The sequence below is a fragment of the Gobio gobio genome (assembly GCF_949357685.1).
Source record: "Gobio gobio genome assembly, chromosome: 12".
Lineage (NCBI taxonomy): Eukaryota > Metazoa > Chordata > Actinopteri > Cypriniformes > Gobionidae > Gobio > Gobio gobio.
In genome coordinates, this window is record NC_137105.1 from 826,473 (window position 1) to 847,994 (window position 21,522).

At 40.6% G+C, this 21,522-nt stretch overlaps 1 protein-coding gene across 2 annotated transcripts; it reads right to left on the reverse strand.

Annotated features, from left to right (window-relative positions):
- Positions 1–357: 357 nt before the first annotated feature.
- znf410 (zinc finger protein 410) lies at positions 358–19,707 on the reverse strand. Of its 2 annotated transcripts, none has more exons than XM_079831846.1 (12): positions 19,374–19,707; positions 19,143–19,191; positions 18,892–18,943; positions 15,715–15,811; positions 13,079–13,246; positions 9,694–9,885; positions 7,337–7,496; positions 7,058–7,239; positions 1,347–1,436; positions 1,046–1,141; positions 821–919; positions 358–591 (listed from the first exon to the last, which is right to left on the reverse strand). In XM_079831846.1, the coding sequence occupies exons 3-12, from the start codon at positions 18,922–18,924 to the stop codon at positions 494–496; spliced, it is 1,215 nt and encodes a 404-aa protein (XP_079687972.1). In that variant the 5' UTR covers positions 18,925–18,943; positions 19,143–19,191; positions 19,374–19,707; the 3' UTR covers positions 358–493. The 2 variants fall into 2 exon arrangements, with proteins under 2 accessions (XP_079687972.1, XP_079687973.1); XM_079831847.1 differs by having other exon boundaries at positions 456–591; positions 19,363–19,514.
- Between the last annotated feature and the right edge of the window lie 1,815 nt (positions 19,708–21,522).

A 21,522-nucleotide genomic window follows, 5' to 3' on the forward strand; every position in this document is an offset into this window, starting at 1 on the left:
AAGCGCTATATAAATCAGTCCATTTACATTTAGTCGGAAATTCCTAGTCTGAGTTCCATAGTCGGAAAATCCTAGTCAGAAATTCCTAGTTGGAAAATCCTAGTCGGAAATTCCTAGTTTTGGATGGCCATGGGTCTGTTGAAAGCGCTATATAAATCAGTCCATTTACATTTAGTCGGAAGTTCCTAGTCTGAGTTCCATAGTCGGAAAATCCTAGTCAGAAATTCCTAGTTGGAAAATCCTAGTCGGAAATTCCTAGTTTTGGATGGCCATGGGTCTGTTGAAAGCACTATATAAATCATTCCATTTACTTTTAGTCGGAAATTCCTAGTCTGAGTTCCATAGTCGGAAAATCCTAAAATCCTGCTGCTCTTTATTAGTTTTCCCAACACAGCTACATCACCTAGTGTTGTTGTTAAAGTAGTGCATATTTACATTTATGAAAATCAACAATGACGTGTTTCCTAAAATAGTTTATTTACAAAAGCAAAGACTACAACAGCGCCACCACATCATCACTGTAGCCGTGCGCTGTCGTCATGGTGACCAGGTCATGAGGCGGAGTCAGAACCCCGTCCGGATCCGCCGCACCTGAAGCAGGAAGAGATGCTGTCAGTGCCGTTATCACAGAAGCTGATCCGTGTGTGTTTGTGTGTGTGAGAGAGAGTGAGTGTGTGTGTGAGAGAGTGAGTGTTTGTGTGAGAGTGAGTGTGTGAGAGTGAGTTTGTGTGTGTATGTGTGTGTGAGTGCGAGTGTGTGTGTGAGAGTGAGTGTGTGTGTGGGTGTGTGTGAGTGTGTGTGGGTGTGTGTGAGTGTGTACCTTGTGTTCGTAACATGGCGTGGTGCAGATTCATGTTCACCATAGAATCACTGCTGCCTCCGTCAGCCTCCAGAAGGCTGCTGTGAGTGAGCGCTTCACCTGTCAATCACACACGGACACGCCCCCTCGTCAGAACGGCTGCAGCACAGATACAGCACACAGTGTGTGTGTGTGTGTGTGTGTGTGTGTGTGTGTGAGTGTGAGTGTGTGTGTAACAGACGTTACCCGTTTCCCTGCTGTGTCTCTTCTTCATGTGGACGTTCCGGCTGCCGCTCTGAGAGAACGTCTTCCCGCAGACAGAGCACACGTGCGGCTTCTCGCCTGTTTGATCACATGATATTATGTGCATTACTTCATGATGTCCAATCCAGAGTCAGGCCACAAACAGCAGAGCATCTGATATGAAAACAGTCCAGACTGGAACTAACACACATTATGAATCAGTGATATTGGCTGTTCAGTCGCCATCATCTCTACAATTACACACGTGTAATACTCAGATCATGGTTAAGTCATGTGACCGTACCAGAGTGTACGAGCATGTGTTTGCGCAGACTGGAATATTCCGCGAAAGATCGACCACAACTGTCCACCTCACACAGGAAGGGCTTCTCACCTGAAAACAGCAGCAGTTTAAACATCACTACTCATCAGACACTGGCACTCAAACGTTTGATGTGTGTGTGGTTCTGTATGATCGTGTACCGGTGTGTGTGTGTGTGTGTGGTTCTGTATGATTGTGTACCGGTGTGTGTGTGTGTGTGTGTGTGTGTGTGGTTCTGTATGATCGTGTACCGGTGTGTGTGTGTGGTTCTGTATGATCGTGTACCGGTGTGTGTGTGTCTGTGGTTCTGTATGATCGTGTACCGGTGTGTGTGTGTGTGTGTGTGTGGTTCTGTATGATCGTGTACCGGTGTGTGTGTGTGTGTGGTTCTGTATGATCGTGTACCGGTGTGTGTGTGTGTCTGTGGTTCTGTATGATCGTGTACCAGTGTGTGTGTGTGTGGTTCTGTATGATCGTGTACCGGTGTGTGTGTGTCTGTGGTTCTGTATGATCGTGTACCGGTGTGTGTGTGTGGTTCTGTATGATCGTGTACCAGTGTTTGTGCGCCTGTGGTTCTGTATGATCGTGTACCAGTGTGTGTGTGTGTGGTTCTGTATGATCGTGTACCGGTGTGTGTGCGTCTGTGGTTCTGTATGATCGTGTACCGGTGTGTGTGCGTCTGTGGTTCTGTATGATCGTGTACCGGTGTGTGTGCGCCTGTGGTTCTGTATGATCGTGTACCAGTGTGTGTGTGTGTGGTTCTGTATGATCGTGTACCGGTGTCTGTGTGTCTGTGGTTCTGTATGATCGTGTACCGGTGTGTGTGCGCCTGTGGTTCTGTATGATCGTGTACCAGTGTGTGTGTGTGTGGTTCTGTATGATCGTGTACCAGTGTTTGTGTGGTTCTGTATGATCGTGTACCGGTGTGTGTGTGTGTCTGTATGATCATGTACCAGTGTGTGTGTGTGGTTCTGTATGATTGTGTACCGGTGTGTGTGTGTGTCTGTGGTTCTGTATGATCGTGTACCAGTGTGTGTGTGTGTGTGTGTGGTTCTGTATGATCGTGTACCAGTGTTTGTGTGGTTCTGTATGATCGTGTACCGGTGTGTGTGTGCGTCTGTGGTTCTGTATGATCGTGTACCAGTGTGTGTGTGTGGTTCTGTATGATCGTGTACCGGTGTGTGTGCGTCTGTGGTTCTGTATGATCGTGTACCGGTGTGTGTGCGCCTGTGGTTCTGTATGATCGTGTACCAGTGTGTGTGTGTGTGGTTCTGTATGATCGTGTACCGGTGTGTGTGTGTATGTGGTTCTGTATGATCGTGTACCGGTGTGTATGCGCCTGTGGTTCTGTATGATCGTGTACCAGTGTGTGTGTGTGTGGTTCTGTATGATCGTGTACCGGTGTGTGTGCGCCTGTGGTTCTGTATGATCGTGTACCGGTGTGTGTGCGTCTGTGGTTCTGTATGATCGTGTACCAGTGTGTGTGTGTGTGGTTCTGTATGATCGTGTACCGGTGTGTGTGTGTGTGGTTCTGTATGATCGTGTACCGGTGTGTGTGTGTGTGTGGTTCTGTATGATCGTGTACCGGTGTGTGTGCGTCTGTGGTTCTGTATGATCGTGTACCAGTGTGTGTGTGTGTGTGTGGTTCTGTATGATCGTGTACCAGTGTTTGTGTGGTTCTGTATGATCATGTACCGGTGTGTGTGTGTGTGTCTGTGGTTCTGTATGATCGTGTACCGGTGTGTGTGTGTGGTTCTGTATGATCGTGTACCAGTGTTTGTGTGGTTCTGTATGATCGTGTACCGGTGTGTGTGTGTGGTTCTGTATGATCGTGTACCGGTGTGTGTGTGTCTGTGGTTCTGTATGATCGTGTACCGGTGTGTGTGTGTCTGTGGTTCTGTATGATCGTGTACCGGTGTGTGTGTGTGTGTGTGGTTCTGTATGATCGTGTACCGGTGTGTGTGTGTCTGTGGTTCTGTATGATCGTGTACCGGTGTGTGTGTGTCTGTGGTTCTGTATGATCGTGTACCGGTGTGTGTGTGTCTGTGGTTCTGTATGATCGTGTACCGGTGTGTGTGCGTCTGTGGTTCTGTATGATCGTGTACCGGTGTGTGTGTGTGTCTGTGGTTCTGTATGATCGTGTACCGGTGTGTGTGCGTCTGTGGTTCTGTATGATCGTGTACCGGTGTGTGTGTGTGTGTCTGTGGTTCTGTATGATCGTGTACCGGTGTGTGTGTGTCTGTGGTTCTGTATGATCGTGTACCGGTGTGTGTGTGTGTGTCTGTGGTTCTGTATGATCGTGTACCGGTGTGTGTGCGTCTGTGGTTCTGTATGATCGTGTACCAGTGTGTGTGTGTCTATGGTTCTGTATGATCGTGTACCGGTGTGTGTGTGTGTGTCTGTGGTTCTGTATGATCGTGTACCGGTGTGTGTGCGTCTGTGGTTCTGTATGATCGTGTACCAGTGTGTGTGTGTCTATGGTTCTGTATGATCGTGTACCGGTGTGTGTGTGTCTGTGGTTCTGTATGATCGTGTACCGGTGTGTGTGCGTCTGTGGTTCTGTATGATCGTGTACCGGTGTGTGTGTGTGTCTGTGGTTCTGTATGATCGTGTACCGGTGTGTGTGCGTCTGTGGTTCTGTATGATCGTGTACCGGTGTGTGTGTGTGTGTCTGTGGTTCTGTATGATCGTGTACCGGTGTGTGTGTGTCTGTGGTTCTGTATGATCGTGTACCGGTGTGTGTGTGTGTGTCTGTGGTTCTGTATGATCGTGTACCGGTGTGTGTGCGTCTGTGGTTCTGTATGATCGTGTACCAGTGTGTGTGTGTCTATGGTTCTGTATGATCGTGTACCGGTGTGTGTGTGTCTGTGGTTCTGTATGATCGTGTACCGGTGTGTGTGCGTCTGTGGTTCTGTATGATCGTGTACCGGTGTGTGTGTGTGTGGTTCTGTATGATCGTGTACCGGTGTGTGTGTGTGTGTGTGGTTCTGTATGATCGTGTACCGGTGTGTGTGCGTCTGTGGTTCTGTATGATCGTGTACCGGTGTGTGTGTGTGTGTGTGGTTCTGTATGATCGTGTACCAGTGTTTGTGTGGTTCTGTATGATCGTGTACCGGTGTGTGTGTGTGTCTGTGGTTCTGTATGATCGTGTACCGGTGTGTGTGTGTCTGTGGTTCTGTATGATCGTGTACCGGTGTGTGTGCGTCTGTGGTTCTGTATGATCGTGTACCGGTGTGTGTGCGTCTGTGGTTCTGTATGATCGTGTACCGGTGTGTGTGTGTGTGTGTGTGGTTCTGTATGATCGTGTACCGGTGTGTGTGTGTGTGTGGTTCTGTATGATCGTGTACCGGTGTGTGTGTGTGTGTGTGGTTCTGTATGATCGCGTACCGGTGTGTGTGTGTGTGTGTGTGTGTGGTTCTGTATGATCGTGTACCGGTGTGTGTGTGTGTGTGTGTGGTTCTGTATGATCGTGTACCGGTGTGTGTGTGTGTGGTTCTGTATGATCGTGTACCGGTGTGTGTGTGTGTGGTTCTGTATGATCGTGTACCGGTGTGTGTGTGTGTGTGGTTCTGTATGATCGTGTACCGGTGTGTGTGTGTGTGGTTCTGTATGATCGTGTACCGGTGTGTGTGTGTGTGTGGTTCTGTATGATCGTGTACCGGTGTGTGTGTGTGTGTGTGTGTGTGTGGTTCTGTATGATCGTGTACCGGTGTGTATGTGTGGTTCTGTATGATCGTGTACCGGTGTGTGTGTGTGTGTGTGTGTGGTTCTGTATGATCGTGTACCGGTGTGTGTGTGTGTGTGTGTGTGTGGTTCTGTATGATCGTGTACCGGTGTGTGTGTGTGTGTGTGTGTGGTTCTGTATGATCATGTACCGGTGTGTGTGTGTGTGTGTGTGTGGTTCTGTATGATCGTGTACCGGTGTGTGTGTGTGTGTGGTTCTGTATGATCGTGTACCGGTGTGTGTGTGTGTGTGTGTGTGTGTGTGGTTCTGTATGATCGTGTACCGGTGTGTGTGTGTGTGTGTGTGTGTGGTTCTGTATGATCGTGTACCGGTGTGTGTGTGTGTGTGTGGTTCTGTATGATCGTGTACCGGTGTGTGTGTGTGTCTGTGGTTCTGTATGATCGTGTACCGGTGTGTGTGTGTGTCTGTGGTTCTGTATGATTGTGTACCGGTGTGTGTCTGTGGTTCTGTATGATCGTGTACCGGTGTGTGTGTGTGTGTGTGGTTCTGTATGATCATGTACCGGTGTGTGTGTGTGTGTGTGGTTCTGTATGATCGTGTACCGGTGTGTGTGTGTGTGTGTGTGGTTCTGTATGATCGTGTACCGGTGTGTGTGTGTGTGTGTGTGTGGTTCTGTATGATCGTGTACCGGTGTGTGTGTGTGTGTGTGTGTGGTTCTGTATGATCGTTTACCGGTGTGTGTGTGTGTGTGTGGTTCTGTATGATCGTGTACCGGTGTGTGTGTGTGTGTGTGTGGTTCTGTATGATCATGTACCGGTGTGTGTGTGTGGTTCTGTATGATCGTGTACCGGTGTGTGTGTGTGTGGTTCTGTATGATCGTGTACCGGTGTGTGTGTGTGTGTGTGTGTGTGTGTGTGGTTCTGTATGATCGTGTACCGGTGTGTGTGTGTGTGTGTGGTTCTGTATGATCGTGTACCGGTGTGTGTGTGTGTGTGTGTGTGTGCTTCTGTATGATCGTGTACCGGTGTGTGTGTGTGTGTCTGTGGTTCTGTATGATTGTGTACCGGTGTGTGTCTGTGGTTCTGTATGATCGTGTACCGGTGTGTGTGTGTGTGTGTGGTTCTGTATGATCGTGTACCGGTGTGTGTGTGTGTGTGTGGTTCTGTATGATCGTGTACCGGTGTGTGTGTGTGTGTGTGGTTCTGTATGATCGTGTACCGGTGTGTGTGTGTGTGTGTGTGGTTCTGTATGATCGTGTACCGGTGTGTGTGTGTGTGTGTGTGGTTCTGTATGATCGTTTACCGGTGTGTGTGTGTGTGTGTGTGTGTGGTTCTGTATGATCGTGTACCGGTGTGTGTGTGTGTGTGTGTGTCTGTGGTTCTGTATGATCGTGTACCGGTGTGTGTGTGTGGTTCTGTATGATCGTGTACCGGTGTGTGTGTGTGTGGTTCTGTATGATCGTGTACCGGTGTGTGTGTGTGTGTGTGTGTGTGTGTGGTTCTGTATGATCGTGTACCGGTGTGTGTGTGTGTGTGTGGTTCTGTATGATCGTGTACCGGTGTGTGTGTGTGTGTGTGTGGTTCTGTATGATCGTGTACCGGTGTGTGTGTGTGTGGTTCTGTATGATCGTGTACCGGTGTGTGTGTGTGTGTGTGGTTCTGTATGATCGTGTACCGGTGTGTGTGTGTGTGTGGTTCTGTATGATCGTGTACCGGTGTGTGTGTGTGTGTGTGGTTCTGTATGATCGTGTACCGGTGTGTGTGTGTGTGTGTGTGTGGTTCTGTATGATCGTGTACCGGTGTGTGTGTGTGTGTGTGGTTCTGTATGATCGTGTACCGGTGTGTGTGTGTGTGTGTGTGTGGTTCTGTATGATCGTGTACCGGTGTGTGTGTGTGTGTGTGGTTCTGTATGATCGTGTACCGGTGTGTGTGTGTGTGTGTGTGTGGTTCTGTATGATCGTGTACCGGTGTGTGTGTGTGTGTGTGTGTGGTTCTGTATGATCGTGTACCGGTGTGTGTGCGTCTGTGGTTCTTCAGGTTGCCGGCGGTGGTGAATCTCTTGCCGCAGCTCTTCTCGCTGCAGATGAAGGGCTTCTCTCCGTTGTGGATCCTCATGTGAACCTGCAGCCTCTGGAGAACATAGAAACTCTTCCCACAACCCTCGGCGCCACAGCGGAACGTGCGGTCGTTCCTGAAACACACACACACACACACGTTTATTGTCCTAATTCTCCTAAACCAGGCGTCATGTTCTCTCTGTGATTGGGCCTGTGCCGGCCGTGGGTTACCGGTGTGTCTTCAGGTGGTACTTCAGGTGGGCGGGGTAGGTGAAGGTGCGGTGGCAGCTCTCATACGGGCAGCGGTGGATCTTCTCCGCCGGCGGCCGCCCGCCTCGAGGCAGCGGCTCCTTCTTCGGCCCCTCTGATTGACAGCTGTGAATGTGGTCACCTTGACAACGACAGAGAGTAGTGATCAACCGATATTGATTTCTTTTTAGAACCTATACCGATAACCGATATACAGAACCGATATTGATTTTTTTTTTTTTTTGTTTTTTTTTACCGATAACCGATATACAGAACCGATATTGATTCACTGTTATTCTTCTGTTTTTGACAGGATTACACCACCACTGAACTGAACAAACCTTTTGATTTATAACAATCACTCCCTCCTTACATAGAAAACAAAACACATCTTATTTATACACCAATAAATAGAGGGTCTGAAAGAGCAAAACATAACAAAAGTGCACTGTTGCTAAACTGTTTTTGTTTAAAAAAATAAAATCTTCGATTAGGTTGAAAAAAAGGTAAAATAAATAAAGCAAATAAAAGTAATTCTAACCAATTAAAAAACAAAACCCTAGCATTGCTGTTTAATGTATTGTAATCCTCCAGTTGAGCAGAGCTAGAGTCTCTCAGCATCTGCCCCATAAGCCTTTCGCTTGTTTTCATAAATGGCTCCGAAATGTAATACTTAATTTTAAACTACAGTTTTAGTAGATTTATAAACTGTTTAATAGGTTAAAGAGTGAAGAATAATGTTAAATAACTGAATAATATTCTCTTGAATAGTGGAATATAACAAACAAAACATTGTATTGTATTGCATTTCTCAAACGGTGTGTGAAGTTATATCAGAATTATTAATGTTTTAGTCGTTCTAGGTTATGAAATATCTGCTGACAAACTGATGTTTATCTAAATTTACACAGAACTACTCAAACTGCGATCATTCGCGGAAATAATAAATAATATCCATAGAGTTCTTTACTTCGATGTTTATTAGCGAATTAATGTTTATATAATTAATTCCAGTGTTTTAAACGAGTGAATCTTGTTAAAGTTAAATATGCGGTGGAGCATTTCCTGAGCATCAAAACACAGACGACTTCAGGAGACGAGCACAGACAACAGAGAGAGAATTAAACTCAGCGCTTTTACTTCCAGCATGTGCTCATTCATGGCTGTGTTATTTAATTCATGCACAGTTGCGTCTGTATTTGGACAGGACTTGATTATTCACTCTAAGAGAGACGAGCTCGCGGAGGCATGTAAAATAATCCGTCAAATCCTGAATAAACCAGCTAGACTTCAGGCATTTATGTAACATCTAATTTGTGTATTAATGACTTATGTTAAATAAAGTTTACTAATTACAGCAGAGCAGGCGAGTGTACTTTACCTGTGCACGCCGGTGTCTCGCCAATAGCAATCCTGCGCGCAATTCTCAAAACGCCCACAAGATGGCGGCGTTTATCGTGAAAAATCCGATATTACAAAACCGATATCCGATTATGGCAAAATGCTTAAATATCAGGGAAAATATCGGTAAATCGATATTCCAAAACCGATATCCGACTATGGCAAAATGCTTAAATATCGGGGGAAATATCGGTAAATCGATATTACAAAACCGATATCCGATTATGGTAAAATGCTTAAATATCGGGGAAAATATCGGTAAATCCGATATGACAAAACCGATATCCGATTATGGTAAAATGCTTAAATATCGGGGAAAATATTGGTAAATCCGATATGACAAAACCAATATCCGATTATGGTAAAATGCTTAAATATCAGGGAAAATATCGGTAAATCGATATGACAAAACCGATATCTGATTATGGTAAAATGCTTAAATATCGGGGAAAATATCGGTAAATCTGATATAACAAAACCGATATCCGATTATGGTAAAATGCTTAAATATCGGGAAAAATATCGGTAAATCGATATGACAAAACCGATATACGATTATGGTAAAATGCTTAAATATCAGGGAAAATATCGGTAAATCGATATGACAAAACCGATATACGATTATGGTAAAATGCTTAAATATCAGGGAAAATATCGGTAAATCGATATGACAAAACCGATATCGGATTATGGTAAAATGCTTAAATATCGGGAAAAATATCGGTAAATCGATATGACAAAACCGATATCCGATTATGGTAAAATGCTTAAATATCGGGGAAAATATTGGTAAATCCAATATTACAAAACCGATATCCGATTATGGTAAAATGCATAAATATCGGGGAAAATAGCGGTAAATCGATATATCGGTCGATCACTAACAGAGAGCGACAGGCATTATGCGTAGCGGCATGAGGGGTGTGTGTGTGACGTACTGTTAGCGCCCGCGCGCGCTTCCTTCGCCAGCTGTGCCCGTGTGGCGGCGATAAGGCTGTCGTGGGCCAGCTCTTGGACCCTCAGGTACCACGGCGCTCCGGCATCCGGCCCGTCTCCGGCTGAGATCTCCTCCTGCGCCTCGTCCACGTCATCCTGGACGAACACCAGCGGCTCGGCCGACGCCGCCAATCCTACAAGCACAGAGTGTGTGTGTCAGTCAGAGCCGCACACACACACACACACACACACACACACACACACAGTGGGTCATGTGCAGTGTTGGGGGAATGCACTACAAGTAACTTGAGTTACGTAATAATATTACTTTTTCCAAGTAACTAGTAAAGTAACGCATTAAATTTACAACAAAATATCTGAGTTACTTTCTCACATTAGTTTGACTGACAGCTCTCCTGTCCTCATGTTGAGTTAGTGCAGAGGTGTGTGTGTGTGCGTGCTTGGTGCGCGTGCGTGCGTGCGTGCGTGCGTGTGTGTGTGTGTGAACATGATGGTTATTGTAGTTCTAGACTAAATGTGAGCATTTATTTATCTCACTTGCACAATAAAGATTCTGTTCTCCTCAAAATGAATAAAATCAGTCAAATGCAAAATCAGAGAACTATGCAAACCTCCAATAATTACATGTTAAATAAAACAACTATTTTTATGCATAATCTACCTTTATATTTAAATTACTAATGTCTTGCTGCTGACCTTTTGGGGTTTTGGTTTCCTTGCCACTGTTGCCTCTGGCTTGGCGTGCTCAGTTGGGGACACTACATTTTTCAACTAAATATCGAAATAAATCTAATGATTGAACTAAATTAACCATATAAACTAAATTACTGCTCTAATTACTGATCTAAAGCCCACACTGTCACTATGATAATTGAATTGAACTGATGACATTTTTTCTCCAGAATGGCTATACGGCTGAATAAAATTATGCTGCATTATTTTGCTGTTTAAAGGCCTTTGCACACTGAGTCCGAAATTCGCATGCAAAATTTTCGCACGTCAAAAAATAAATTCGACCTCACGTTATGTCAACTACGCTTGCACACTGCCTCCGAAACTTTCGTCCGTCAAAAAAAAATGGAACAGGTTCGATTTTCTGCGTTTTTCGCATCCGTTTTTTCCATCTACAGCTGATGCCCAGCCTAAAACTGCTGGCAATGCTGGTGAATGAATCGCCAGTGCTCCTCAGATACCTACAATTATACATACAAATATTATTGTATCAAAAATACTACATCACAGCTATAATTATAGCACACCAACTCCCTGTAAACCGTGTGTGTGTGTGTGTGTGTGTGTGTGTGTGTGTGTGTGTGTGTGTGTGTGTGTGTGTGTGTGTGTGTGTGTGTGTGTGTGTGTGTGTGTGTGTGTGTGTGCGCGCGGATCCTAGACACTGCCAGTCTCTGTTCAGGATTGGAGATTGCTGGTCTTCTTTTTAATATGTGGCTCCAGTATCGCTAGCAAAGCATCAAACTGAGCCACTGACAGTCAACTTTGAATCGGTCTGGATAATCCGCAGCTCCTTCATAAGGAGGTGGAAGATGTTTTGCGTTTTTTTTTGTAACGCATTCATTAATACGCATCGGACTCAGTGTGCAAGGTCTCAGATCTTTTTTTTCTCTAATTTTTCAGATCACAAATACGAAAAAGCGCATGCGAAAATTTCGGACTCAGTGTGCAAAGGCCTTAACACTGTAAAGCTGCTTTGAAACAATCTGCATTGTTAAAAGCGCTATATAAATAAAGTTGACTTGACCTTTGATGAAGAAAATTACTAGTTTTGTTTATTTTTATTGGTAAAACTTTTTTCTCCTGCATCTATTCTCCCATTATCCAGAGCTGCGCCCTCTACTGTTCATGTGGGAATCTGCATTTTTACCTCAGCCTGGGGCTTATTATTTACATTTTGGTATGAAGAGGTCTTTACAAAAATATAACTTTTTTGTTATAAACAAAAACAAGCCCAGCCCAGGAGAGAAAACGTAAAGCAAAAGTAACGTAACGCATTACTTTCCTTAAAAAGTAACCAAGTAACTCAATTAGTTACTTTTTAAGGGAGTAACGCAATATTGTAATGCATTACTTTTCTTAAAAAGTAACTCAATTAGTTACTTTTTAAGGGAGTAACGCAATATTGTAATGCATTACTTTTCTTAAAAAGTAACTATGTAACTCAATTAGTTACTTTTTAAGCGTGTAACGCAATATTGTAATGCATTACTTTTCTTAAAAAGTAACTAAGTAACTCAATTAGTTACTTTTTAAGGGAGTAACGCAATATTGTAATGCATTACTTTTCTTAAAAAGTAACTAAGTAACTCAATTAGTTACTTTTTAAGGGTGTAACGCAATATTGTAATGCATTACTTTTCTTAAAAAGTAACTAAGTAACTCAATTAGTTACTTTTTAAGGGAGTAACGCAATATTATAATGCATTACTTTTCTTAAAAAGTAACTATGTAACTCACTTAGTTACTTTTTAAGGGAGTAGCGCAATATTGTAATGCATTACTTTTCTTAAAAAGTAACTATGTAACTCATTTAGTTACTTTTTAAGGGAGTAACGCAATATTGTAATGCATTACATTTCTTAAAAAGTAACTAAGTAACTCAATTAGTTACTTTTTAAGGGAGTAACGCAATATTGTAATGCATTACATTTCTTAAAAAGTAACTATGTAACTCAATTAGTTACTTTTGAAGGGAGTAACGCAATATTGTAATGCATTACTTTTCTTAAAAAGTAACTATGTAACTCAATTAGTTACTTTTTAAGGGAGTAACGCAATATTGTAATGCATTACATTTCTTAAAAAGTAACTATGTAACTCAATTAGTTACTTTTGAAGGGAGTAACGCAATATTGTAATGCATTACTTTTCTTAAAAAGTAACTATGTAACTCAATTAGTTACTTTTTAAGGGAGTAACACAATATTGTAACGCATTACTTTTCTTAAAGAATAACTATGTTACTCAATTAGTTACTTTTTAAGGGAGTAACGCAATATTGTAATCCATTACTTTTCTCAAAAAGTAACTATGTAACTCAATTTGTTACTTTTTAAGGGAGTAACGCAATATTGTAATGCATTACTTTTCTTAAGAAGTAACTATGTAACTCAATTAGTTACTTTTTAAGGGAGTAACGCAACATTGTAATGCATTACTTTTCTTAAAAAGTAACTATGTAACTCAATAAGTTACTTTTTAAGGGAGTAACGCAATATTGTATTGCATTACTTTTCTTAAAAAGTAACTATGTAACTCAATTAGTTACTTTTCAAGGGAGTAACCCAATATTGTAATGCATTACTTTTCAGAGTAACTTTCCCCAACACTGGTCATGTGTGTGATGTGATGGACCTTTGGCCAGGCTGAGCAGGACGTAGGACGTGCTGTCGTGGTTCTGCAGGTCCTGGAGGATTGTGGGAGTTTGTGCTGAGGGCGAGGGCTGATGCAGAACCACCAGCGGACTTCGCTCGGGGCCGAACTCTGACAGCGCCGGGGACACGGCATGGCTAAGAGCGCTCTCTGAAACACACACACACACACACACACACACACACATCATATGACTAAAGACAGCCTTTTAAAAACACGTTTCCAAACTTTTGACCGGTACTGTATCTACTGTACATTGATCAGGCATAACATCCTAACCCTCTGGGGTTCTTCATTTATGGGCCACACTCAGGACCTTCAGGTCAAAAATTACCCAGAGGGCGGGATTAAGATAAAAAAAGATTTGAGTAAAATCAATTTTTTCTTTTCTTTTTGTGTGTTTTGAGATAATTTTATGATTTATAATTCATATTTATGCAATAATTATGACCCATTTTTTCCCAATGAATATAATAAAAAAATATATATATATTATTTTATTAAAGCTGTATTTCATTTTAGAGTCAAGCCTAGGCCTCATGAAAGCATTTTTTTAATGAGATCAGTGCCATCCGGTGGACACATTGAGCATTATTATCACGCAATAGCACATTTTTACCACTATAGTGGATCTTGCGTTTTATAAAAAATGTTAAAAATCGTAGCTTCATCGGAATGCTCCGAAACTTGGTGACTTTATTGGTACTTGGTATATGAACACCCCAAAAAATTGGGGACAGGATTTGAAAAGTCTAAGTGGTATAATCACACTCAGGACCTTCGGGTCAAAAATGACCCTCATAGGAAATGAACAGGAAATTAGTTTTAGCCAGGATGCAGAAAAAAAGGACTAAACAGTGAAGATCTCTAAAACATCAAGAGTGCAAAACAGACAAAACTCTCACACTTATACACAAAAAAACACACACACACACACACACACACACACACACACACACACACACACACACTTATACCCACAACAACACACGCACACACAAATGAACGCATGCCATTCCAAAAGCTAATTGTGTGTGTGTGTGTGTGGGAGTTTTTTTGTCTGTTTTGCACTCTTGATGTTTTAGAGATCTTCACTGTTGAGTCCTTTTTTCTGCATCCTGGCTGATTAGTAGATTGTACGCACAAAAAAACTCTATTTTCATATTTTTGCCAATTTCCCATTCATTTCCTATGGGGGTCATTTTTGACCCGAAGGTCCTGAGTGTGACTATTGTTTTTACGACCACTTAGACTTTTCAAATCCTGTCCCCAATTGTTGTGGGTGTTCATATACCAAGTACCAATAAAGTCACCAAGTTTCGGACCATTCCGATGAAGCTACGATTTTTAGAAAATTGTATTTAAAAAAATTTGGGTCAGAAACGGCCGAAGAGCCCCAGAGGGTTAATATTGTGTTAGTCGAGGAATGGACTCCACCAGATCGCCGTCACAATCTGGCCCTTGTCAAACTCGCTCAAATCCTTATGTGGCGTTCACACCGGACGCGATTCGCCGTAAGTTGGACGCTTGAAAATTTTGAGTTTACTCGCTTCAATCGCGCGTGACATTCACTTCACATCAGACGTGATTCTCCTCATGGGCGGAGCTTCTGCCAGCGGCTCGTCTCGTTGAGAAATGTCTGACATGGGCTGTGTTTACACGCCTTTTTTTGTTAAAATCTACTGTTAATGTGTGACAAAGCGTAGTTTTCAGTCGATAATGTAGTAGTTTAAAGCTCAAATCAGTAGTTTATTTATATAAAGAGAGCCTATTTGAACATGTGATCTGGTGTGTGTGTGTGTGTGTGTGAGCTCCAGTGGATCAGCGGCGCTCATTAACCCGGTGAGATCAGCCTTTCCTCAGCCAGTTCTTCTGCCGCTGGCTCTGATGACTCGAGCTATAATTCGTCTTGTAACGGCCGATCTTTGCTCTCATGGATCTATAATTTGTTCCCTGGCAAATCGTTTAGACTGAAGGCAAAGTGAAGTTTCATTACTTGTTTATTTTTAGGCTATTTAACTTTACGTTAGCGTTGTAGCCGACTAGCTCTGACTTTGAATGTTTGAGTGAATTGTTTGCTTTATTTCATGTGTAGCTTATTATACCTTTTACTTATACTTTTGTATTATTGATCAAACATAAACTTGCATTTAACAAAAAGAGACTGGGTTGTGTTTCGTGTCATTTAATGTTATCACAGTGATAATCATATTGTCTGAACCAGATATTGATATACAGATTTTCTCCTCATTGTTGTCACTACTAGAGCAAGCTCCTGATTGGTTAACGCGGCACGAAATATCCGCCAAAGTTCAGATTTTTCAACTTGAGCGATTTGCGCGATTCCTCAACCGCGTGAATCTCGCCGCAGAATGCCATTTCGCGTCTCTGCATTGACTTAACATGTAAATCACTCGCGCGAATCGCGTCCGGTGTGAGCGCACCTTTACGCTTGTCGATTTTTCCTGCTTCTAACACATCAACTCTGAGGACAAAATGTTCACTTGCTGCCTAATATATCCCACCCACTAACAGGAGATCATCAGTGTTATTCACTGGTCATAATGTTATGCCTGATCTAAACCTGCTGAAGATATGAAAGCTGAACATCTGTTGACCTGGCAGGTCCAGCGGGCCACAGGAGGGCTTGATCTCCGACTCCTCCAGACTCTGGCCCAGTGGGATGGACGCGTTCTGCACAAACTCAACCAACAGCTGCACAGAAGCAGAGACACACACACCCATCAGAGACACACACTCACACTCACAGACACACACACACACACACACACACACACACACACACACACACACACACACACACACACACACACACACACACACACACACACACACACACACACCTGAACTGCTTCAGTCTGTTCTGACTCGGGTTATGGTTCTCATTAAACGGACAATCAAAACTACAAAGAGTCCCATAGACTTTCACTGAGGGGGTCAAAACTTTTGCAGAATAACCCTAACCCTATCCTACGACAACACGCTCAAACATGCTAGCAACATGCTAATTAATGCTAACAACATGCTAATTCACGCTAACAACATGCTAATCATGTTAACATCGAGCTAATTCATTGCTAACATGCTAATTAATGCTAACAACATGCTAATTCACGATAACAACATGCTAATCATGTTAACATCGAGCTAATTCATTGCTAACATGCTAATTAATGCTAACAACATGCTAATTCACGCTAACAACATGCTAATCATGTTAACATTGAGCTAATTCATGTGCTACCATGCTAATTATTGCTAAAAACATGCTAATTCACGCTAACAACATGCTAATCATGTTAACATCGAGCTAATTCATGGCTAACAACATGTTAATTAATGCTAACAACATGTTAATTCACGTTAACAACGCGCTAATTCATTGCTAATCACATTGACAAGGCACTAATCATGTTAACAACGAGCTAATTCATTGCTAACAACATGCTAGTGATTAGTTAGGAAAATTTTAAAACATGCTAGCAAAATGCTAATTCATGCTAACAAAAATCTCCAAAACACTAAATCCTGCTAGTAAAAAGTTAAATCAAGATAGCAATGTGTTAGCATTATTAACATGTTAACATTATTAACGTTGATAACATGATTTTACATGTTGGTGACAATATTCTAATTCATGTTGGTAACACAATAAAACATGTTAGCAAAAAATGCTAATAACATAAAATGTTAGCTTCATGCTAGTAATATGCTAATAATCCTGTTAACAACATGTTAATTAATGCTAATAACTTAAAACATGTTGGCATGCTAACTTATGTTAGCATAGTGCTAATCTCGCTAACATCATGTTAAGTCATGTTAACAACATGTTAATTCATGCTAAGAGAAAACAATGCTTGCAAACATGTTAACTAATGCAAATAAAAATGCTAACAACATGCTAATTCACGTTAACGTGCTAATCATGTTAACAACGAGCTAATTCGTTGATAACAATATGGTAATCACATTAGGAAAATTTTAAAATATGATAGCAAAGTGCTAAAAAATGCTAGCAAAATGCAAATTCATGCTAGCATTTTTTTTTTATTAATGCTAACAAAACAATAAATCCTGCTGGTAAAAAGTTAAATCAAGATAGCAATGTGTTAACATTATTAACACGTTAGCATTACTAACGTTGATAACATGATTTTACATGTTGGTGACAATATTCTAATTCATGCTGGCAACACAATAAAACATGTTAGCAAAACATGCTAATAACATAAAATGTTAGCTTCATGCTAACAATATGTTAATAATCCTGTTAACAACATGTTTATTCATGCTAATAACATAAAACATGCTGGCATGCTAACTTATGTTAGAATAGTGATACTCACGCTAACATCATGTTAAGTCATGTTAACAACATGTTAATTCATGCTAATAACATAAAACAATGCTAGTATGCTAACTTATGTTAACATTGTGTTATTCACGCTAACATCATGTCATGTTAACAACATTTTAATTCATGCTAAGAGAAAATTATGCTTGGAAACATGTTAACTAAAGCAGATAACATAAGATCTGTTAACAACATGCTAATCACGTTAGGAAAATTGTAAAACATGCTAGCAAAGTGTTAAATAATGCTAGCAAAATGCTAATTCATGCTAGCAAAATGTTTTAATTAGTGCAAACAAAACACTAAATCCTGCTAGTAAAAATTAAATCAATCATAGCAATGTGTTAACATTATTAACGATGATAACATGATTTTACATGTTGGTAACAATATTCTAATTCATGCTAGTAACACAATAAATCACGCTAACAACATGCTAATTCACGTTAATGTGCTAATCATGTTAACAACAAGCTAATTCATTGATAACAACATGTTAATCACGTTAAGTAAATTGTAAAACATGCTAGCAAAATGTTAATTCATGCTAGCAAAAAAGTGAACATGTTAATCCAATGCTAATAACAAAACATGCTAGCAACATGCTAACTTATGTTAGCATAGTGCTAACAACACTAACATCATGTTAAGTCATGTTATCTACTTTCTAATTCATGCTAGTACCATGATACTTAATGCTAGTACCATGATAAAACATGTTACCATATTAATTAATGGCAAGAGAAACTAACGCAAATAACGCTGACGCTAACAAAATACTAACTCATGTTAGCATTGTGTTAAATCATGTTAACAAAAATGTTAATATGTTAATGTTAACATGCTAAAACATGTTAACAATGTGTTAAATAATGCTAGCAAACATATTACATCATGTTAACAACACGCTAATCATGCAAGCAACATGTTAAGCCGTGGTCACACTAGACTTTGAGCATGCGAAACACACGTTAAGAAACATGCTAATCATGTTAACAAGCTAACAAACTGGCTAAAACAAATGGCTGCGTCCGAAATCGCGCACTATGTGAGTAGGCACTACATTTGAATTTGAACGAACTTCGCGGCCGTTAAAAAAGAACGTTCTTTATTGTATGACTACATACGCCATTTTGTGATGATCATGTGACCTATTGACGTCAGTTGCGTCCAATCACCTCCATTCATAAACCGTCTCCCGCGGCCTCATGGGATAGTAAAGTGTTCATCGTGCGCGCACTTCGGAATCTCGCCGGGAGTAGGAATGTTTTCGCTTACTATAGTAGAGAAGTATTCGATCTCGGACGCAGTTAATGCTTCTTTTTTTTACTTTTTAAAAAACTGACGCTTAATAATATATGAAATTATTGTAGCATAACACATATAAACATTATTATGATCTGCCAGACGGTAATACCTCGGGTTTGGAGTCAAGTTCATCAGAAAGCATGGATTCTGCGTTATGATATCTGACAAGAGAGAGAGAAACATAAACATATAATGACGTCATCAATACACGGGGAAACGTCATCAATTAACAAAACCTCACTTTTTCCGACATCAAATTCGGAACACAACTTTGTTAGACACACGGTTTTAGTTTAATAGCGCATTTATTTAGTAAAATATATATTTAGTGTAAGATAATCAGGCATTTCTCGCTGTTACCCGGTTCAGGCGGTCAGAGAGAGGAGGTTCCGTCCATCATCTGACAGAACTGAGGGAATAAAACACACGAAACATGAATTATGCTGAATACACACGGTTTATTCACAGAGTTGTGGATATTATTAGTGATTATTATGAATACAGTGGAGCAGAGAGCCTGAGCTACCGTTAGCAAGAGCACAATCACCCTCATTTCGCGCGCTTTTCCTCAGTTATTCACCTCAGACATACCTGACAGATGATTATGATACAGATGTGTCTTTATAAACTCTCTTAGCCCTCATCGCCGCTGATGTTTGACAGAGAACAGCAGAAGCTAAACACAAACACAAAGACTAGCGCTAGCACATCCGGGTCACGCGCGGGCGCTCTGAGGGCTGTCCTTCTGAGAGGAAAACTATCGATCTGAAGACTGATCGTGTGATATTATAATGGAAATTAATGCCTGCTTTACTTTAGCAAACAAAGAGATGCGTTTCAGTGAGCGATACGCTTTTTTAATACGAGATAATCGGTTCAAAAGAACGACGATCAGGAGATTCTTTCGAATGATGCCTGATTCTCTGATTCTTTTGAGTCGATTCTTTGAAGAAGAGTCGGCGTTTGATAGTGTATATTCAGTAAAACGTCGGAGGATATAAAAAGTGGAAAATAATAATAATAAAAACACTTGAAGAATCAGTAAATTAATATTGTGAAAGTGTAGCCAGTTTTGGTTTTCAGAAAATGTTCATTAAACCATCGATTGAATCGCATCAAACTCTTTATTAATCGATTTATTTTAGCAAACAAACATTGAGTCATACGTTTATTGAATCCTAAAGAATTAGTTCAAAAGAGTCAGAGAATCGGACATCATTAATAGAGATTCTTTCGAATGATTCTCTGATTCTTGAGTCGATTCTTCGAAGAGTCAGAAATTACGGCATGAAAACATTTGACAGTGTCTATTCAGTAAAACGTCGGAGGATATAAAAAGTGGGAAATAATAATACACTTGAAGAATCAGTAAATTAATATTGTGAAAGTGTAGCTAGTTTTGGTTTTCAGAAAGTGTTCATTTAACTATCGATTGAATCGCATCAAACACTTTTCTGTAAATCGATTTATTTTAGCAAACAAACAGTGAGTCATGTGTTTATTGAATCCAAAAGAATTGGTTAAAAAAAATCTGAGAATCAGACATCATTGATGGAGATTCTTTCGAATGATTCTTTTGAGTCAATTCTTTGAAGAAGTCAGAAATTACGGCATGAAAACATTTGACTGTAATATTCAGTGAAACATCTGAAAACTGGGAAGTATTAATAATAAAACACTTTAAGAATCGGTAAATTAATATTGTGAAAGTTTAGCCAGTTTTGGTTTTCAGAAAGTGTTCATTAAACCATCGATTGAATCGCATTAAACACTTTATTCATCGATTTATTTTAGCAAACAGTGAGTCATACGTTTATTGAATCAGAAAGAATCAGTTTAAGAGTCAGAGAATCAGACATCATTAATGAAGATTCTTTCGAATGATTCTCTGATTCTTGAGTCGATTCTTTGAAGAAGAGTCAGAAATTACGGCATGAAAACATTTGATTGTAATATTCAGTGAAACATCTGAAAACTGGGAAGTATTAATAATAAAAACACTTGAAGAATCAGTAAATTAATATTGTGAAAGTGTAGCTAGTTTTGGTTTTCAGAAAGTGTTCATTTAACTATCGATTGAATCGCATCAAACACTTTTCTATAAATCGGTTAACTTTAGCAAACAAACAGTGAGTCATGTGTTTATTGAATCCAAAAGAATCGGTTCAAAAGAGTCAAAGAATCAGACATCATTAATGGAGATTCTATCGAATGATTCTTTGATTCTTTTGAGTCAAAGAGTCAGAAATGACGGCATGAAAACATTTGATTGTAATATTCAGTGAAACATCTGAAAACTGGGAAGTATTAATAATAAAAACACTTGAAGAATCTGTAAATTAATATTGTGAAAGTTTAGCCAGTTTTGGTTTTCAGAAAGTGTTCATTATACCACCGATTGATTTGCATCAAACTCTTTATTCATTTATTTATTTTAGCAATCAGTGAGTCATACGTTTGAATCAGAAAGAATCAGTTTAAAAGAGTCAGAGAATCAGACATCATTAATGGAGATTCTTTCGAATGATGCCTGATTCTTTTGAGTCAATTCTTTGAAGAAGTCAGAAATGACGGCATGAAAACATTTGATTGTAATATTCAGTGAAACATCTGAAAACTGGGAAGTATTAATAATAAAAACACTTGAAGAATCGGTAAATGAATATTGTGAAAGTTTAGCCAGTTTTGGTTTTCAGAAAGTGTTCATTAAACCATCGATTGAATCGCATCAAACACTTTT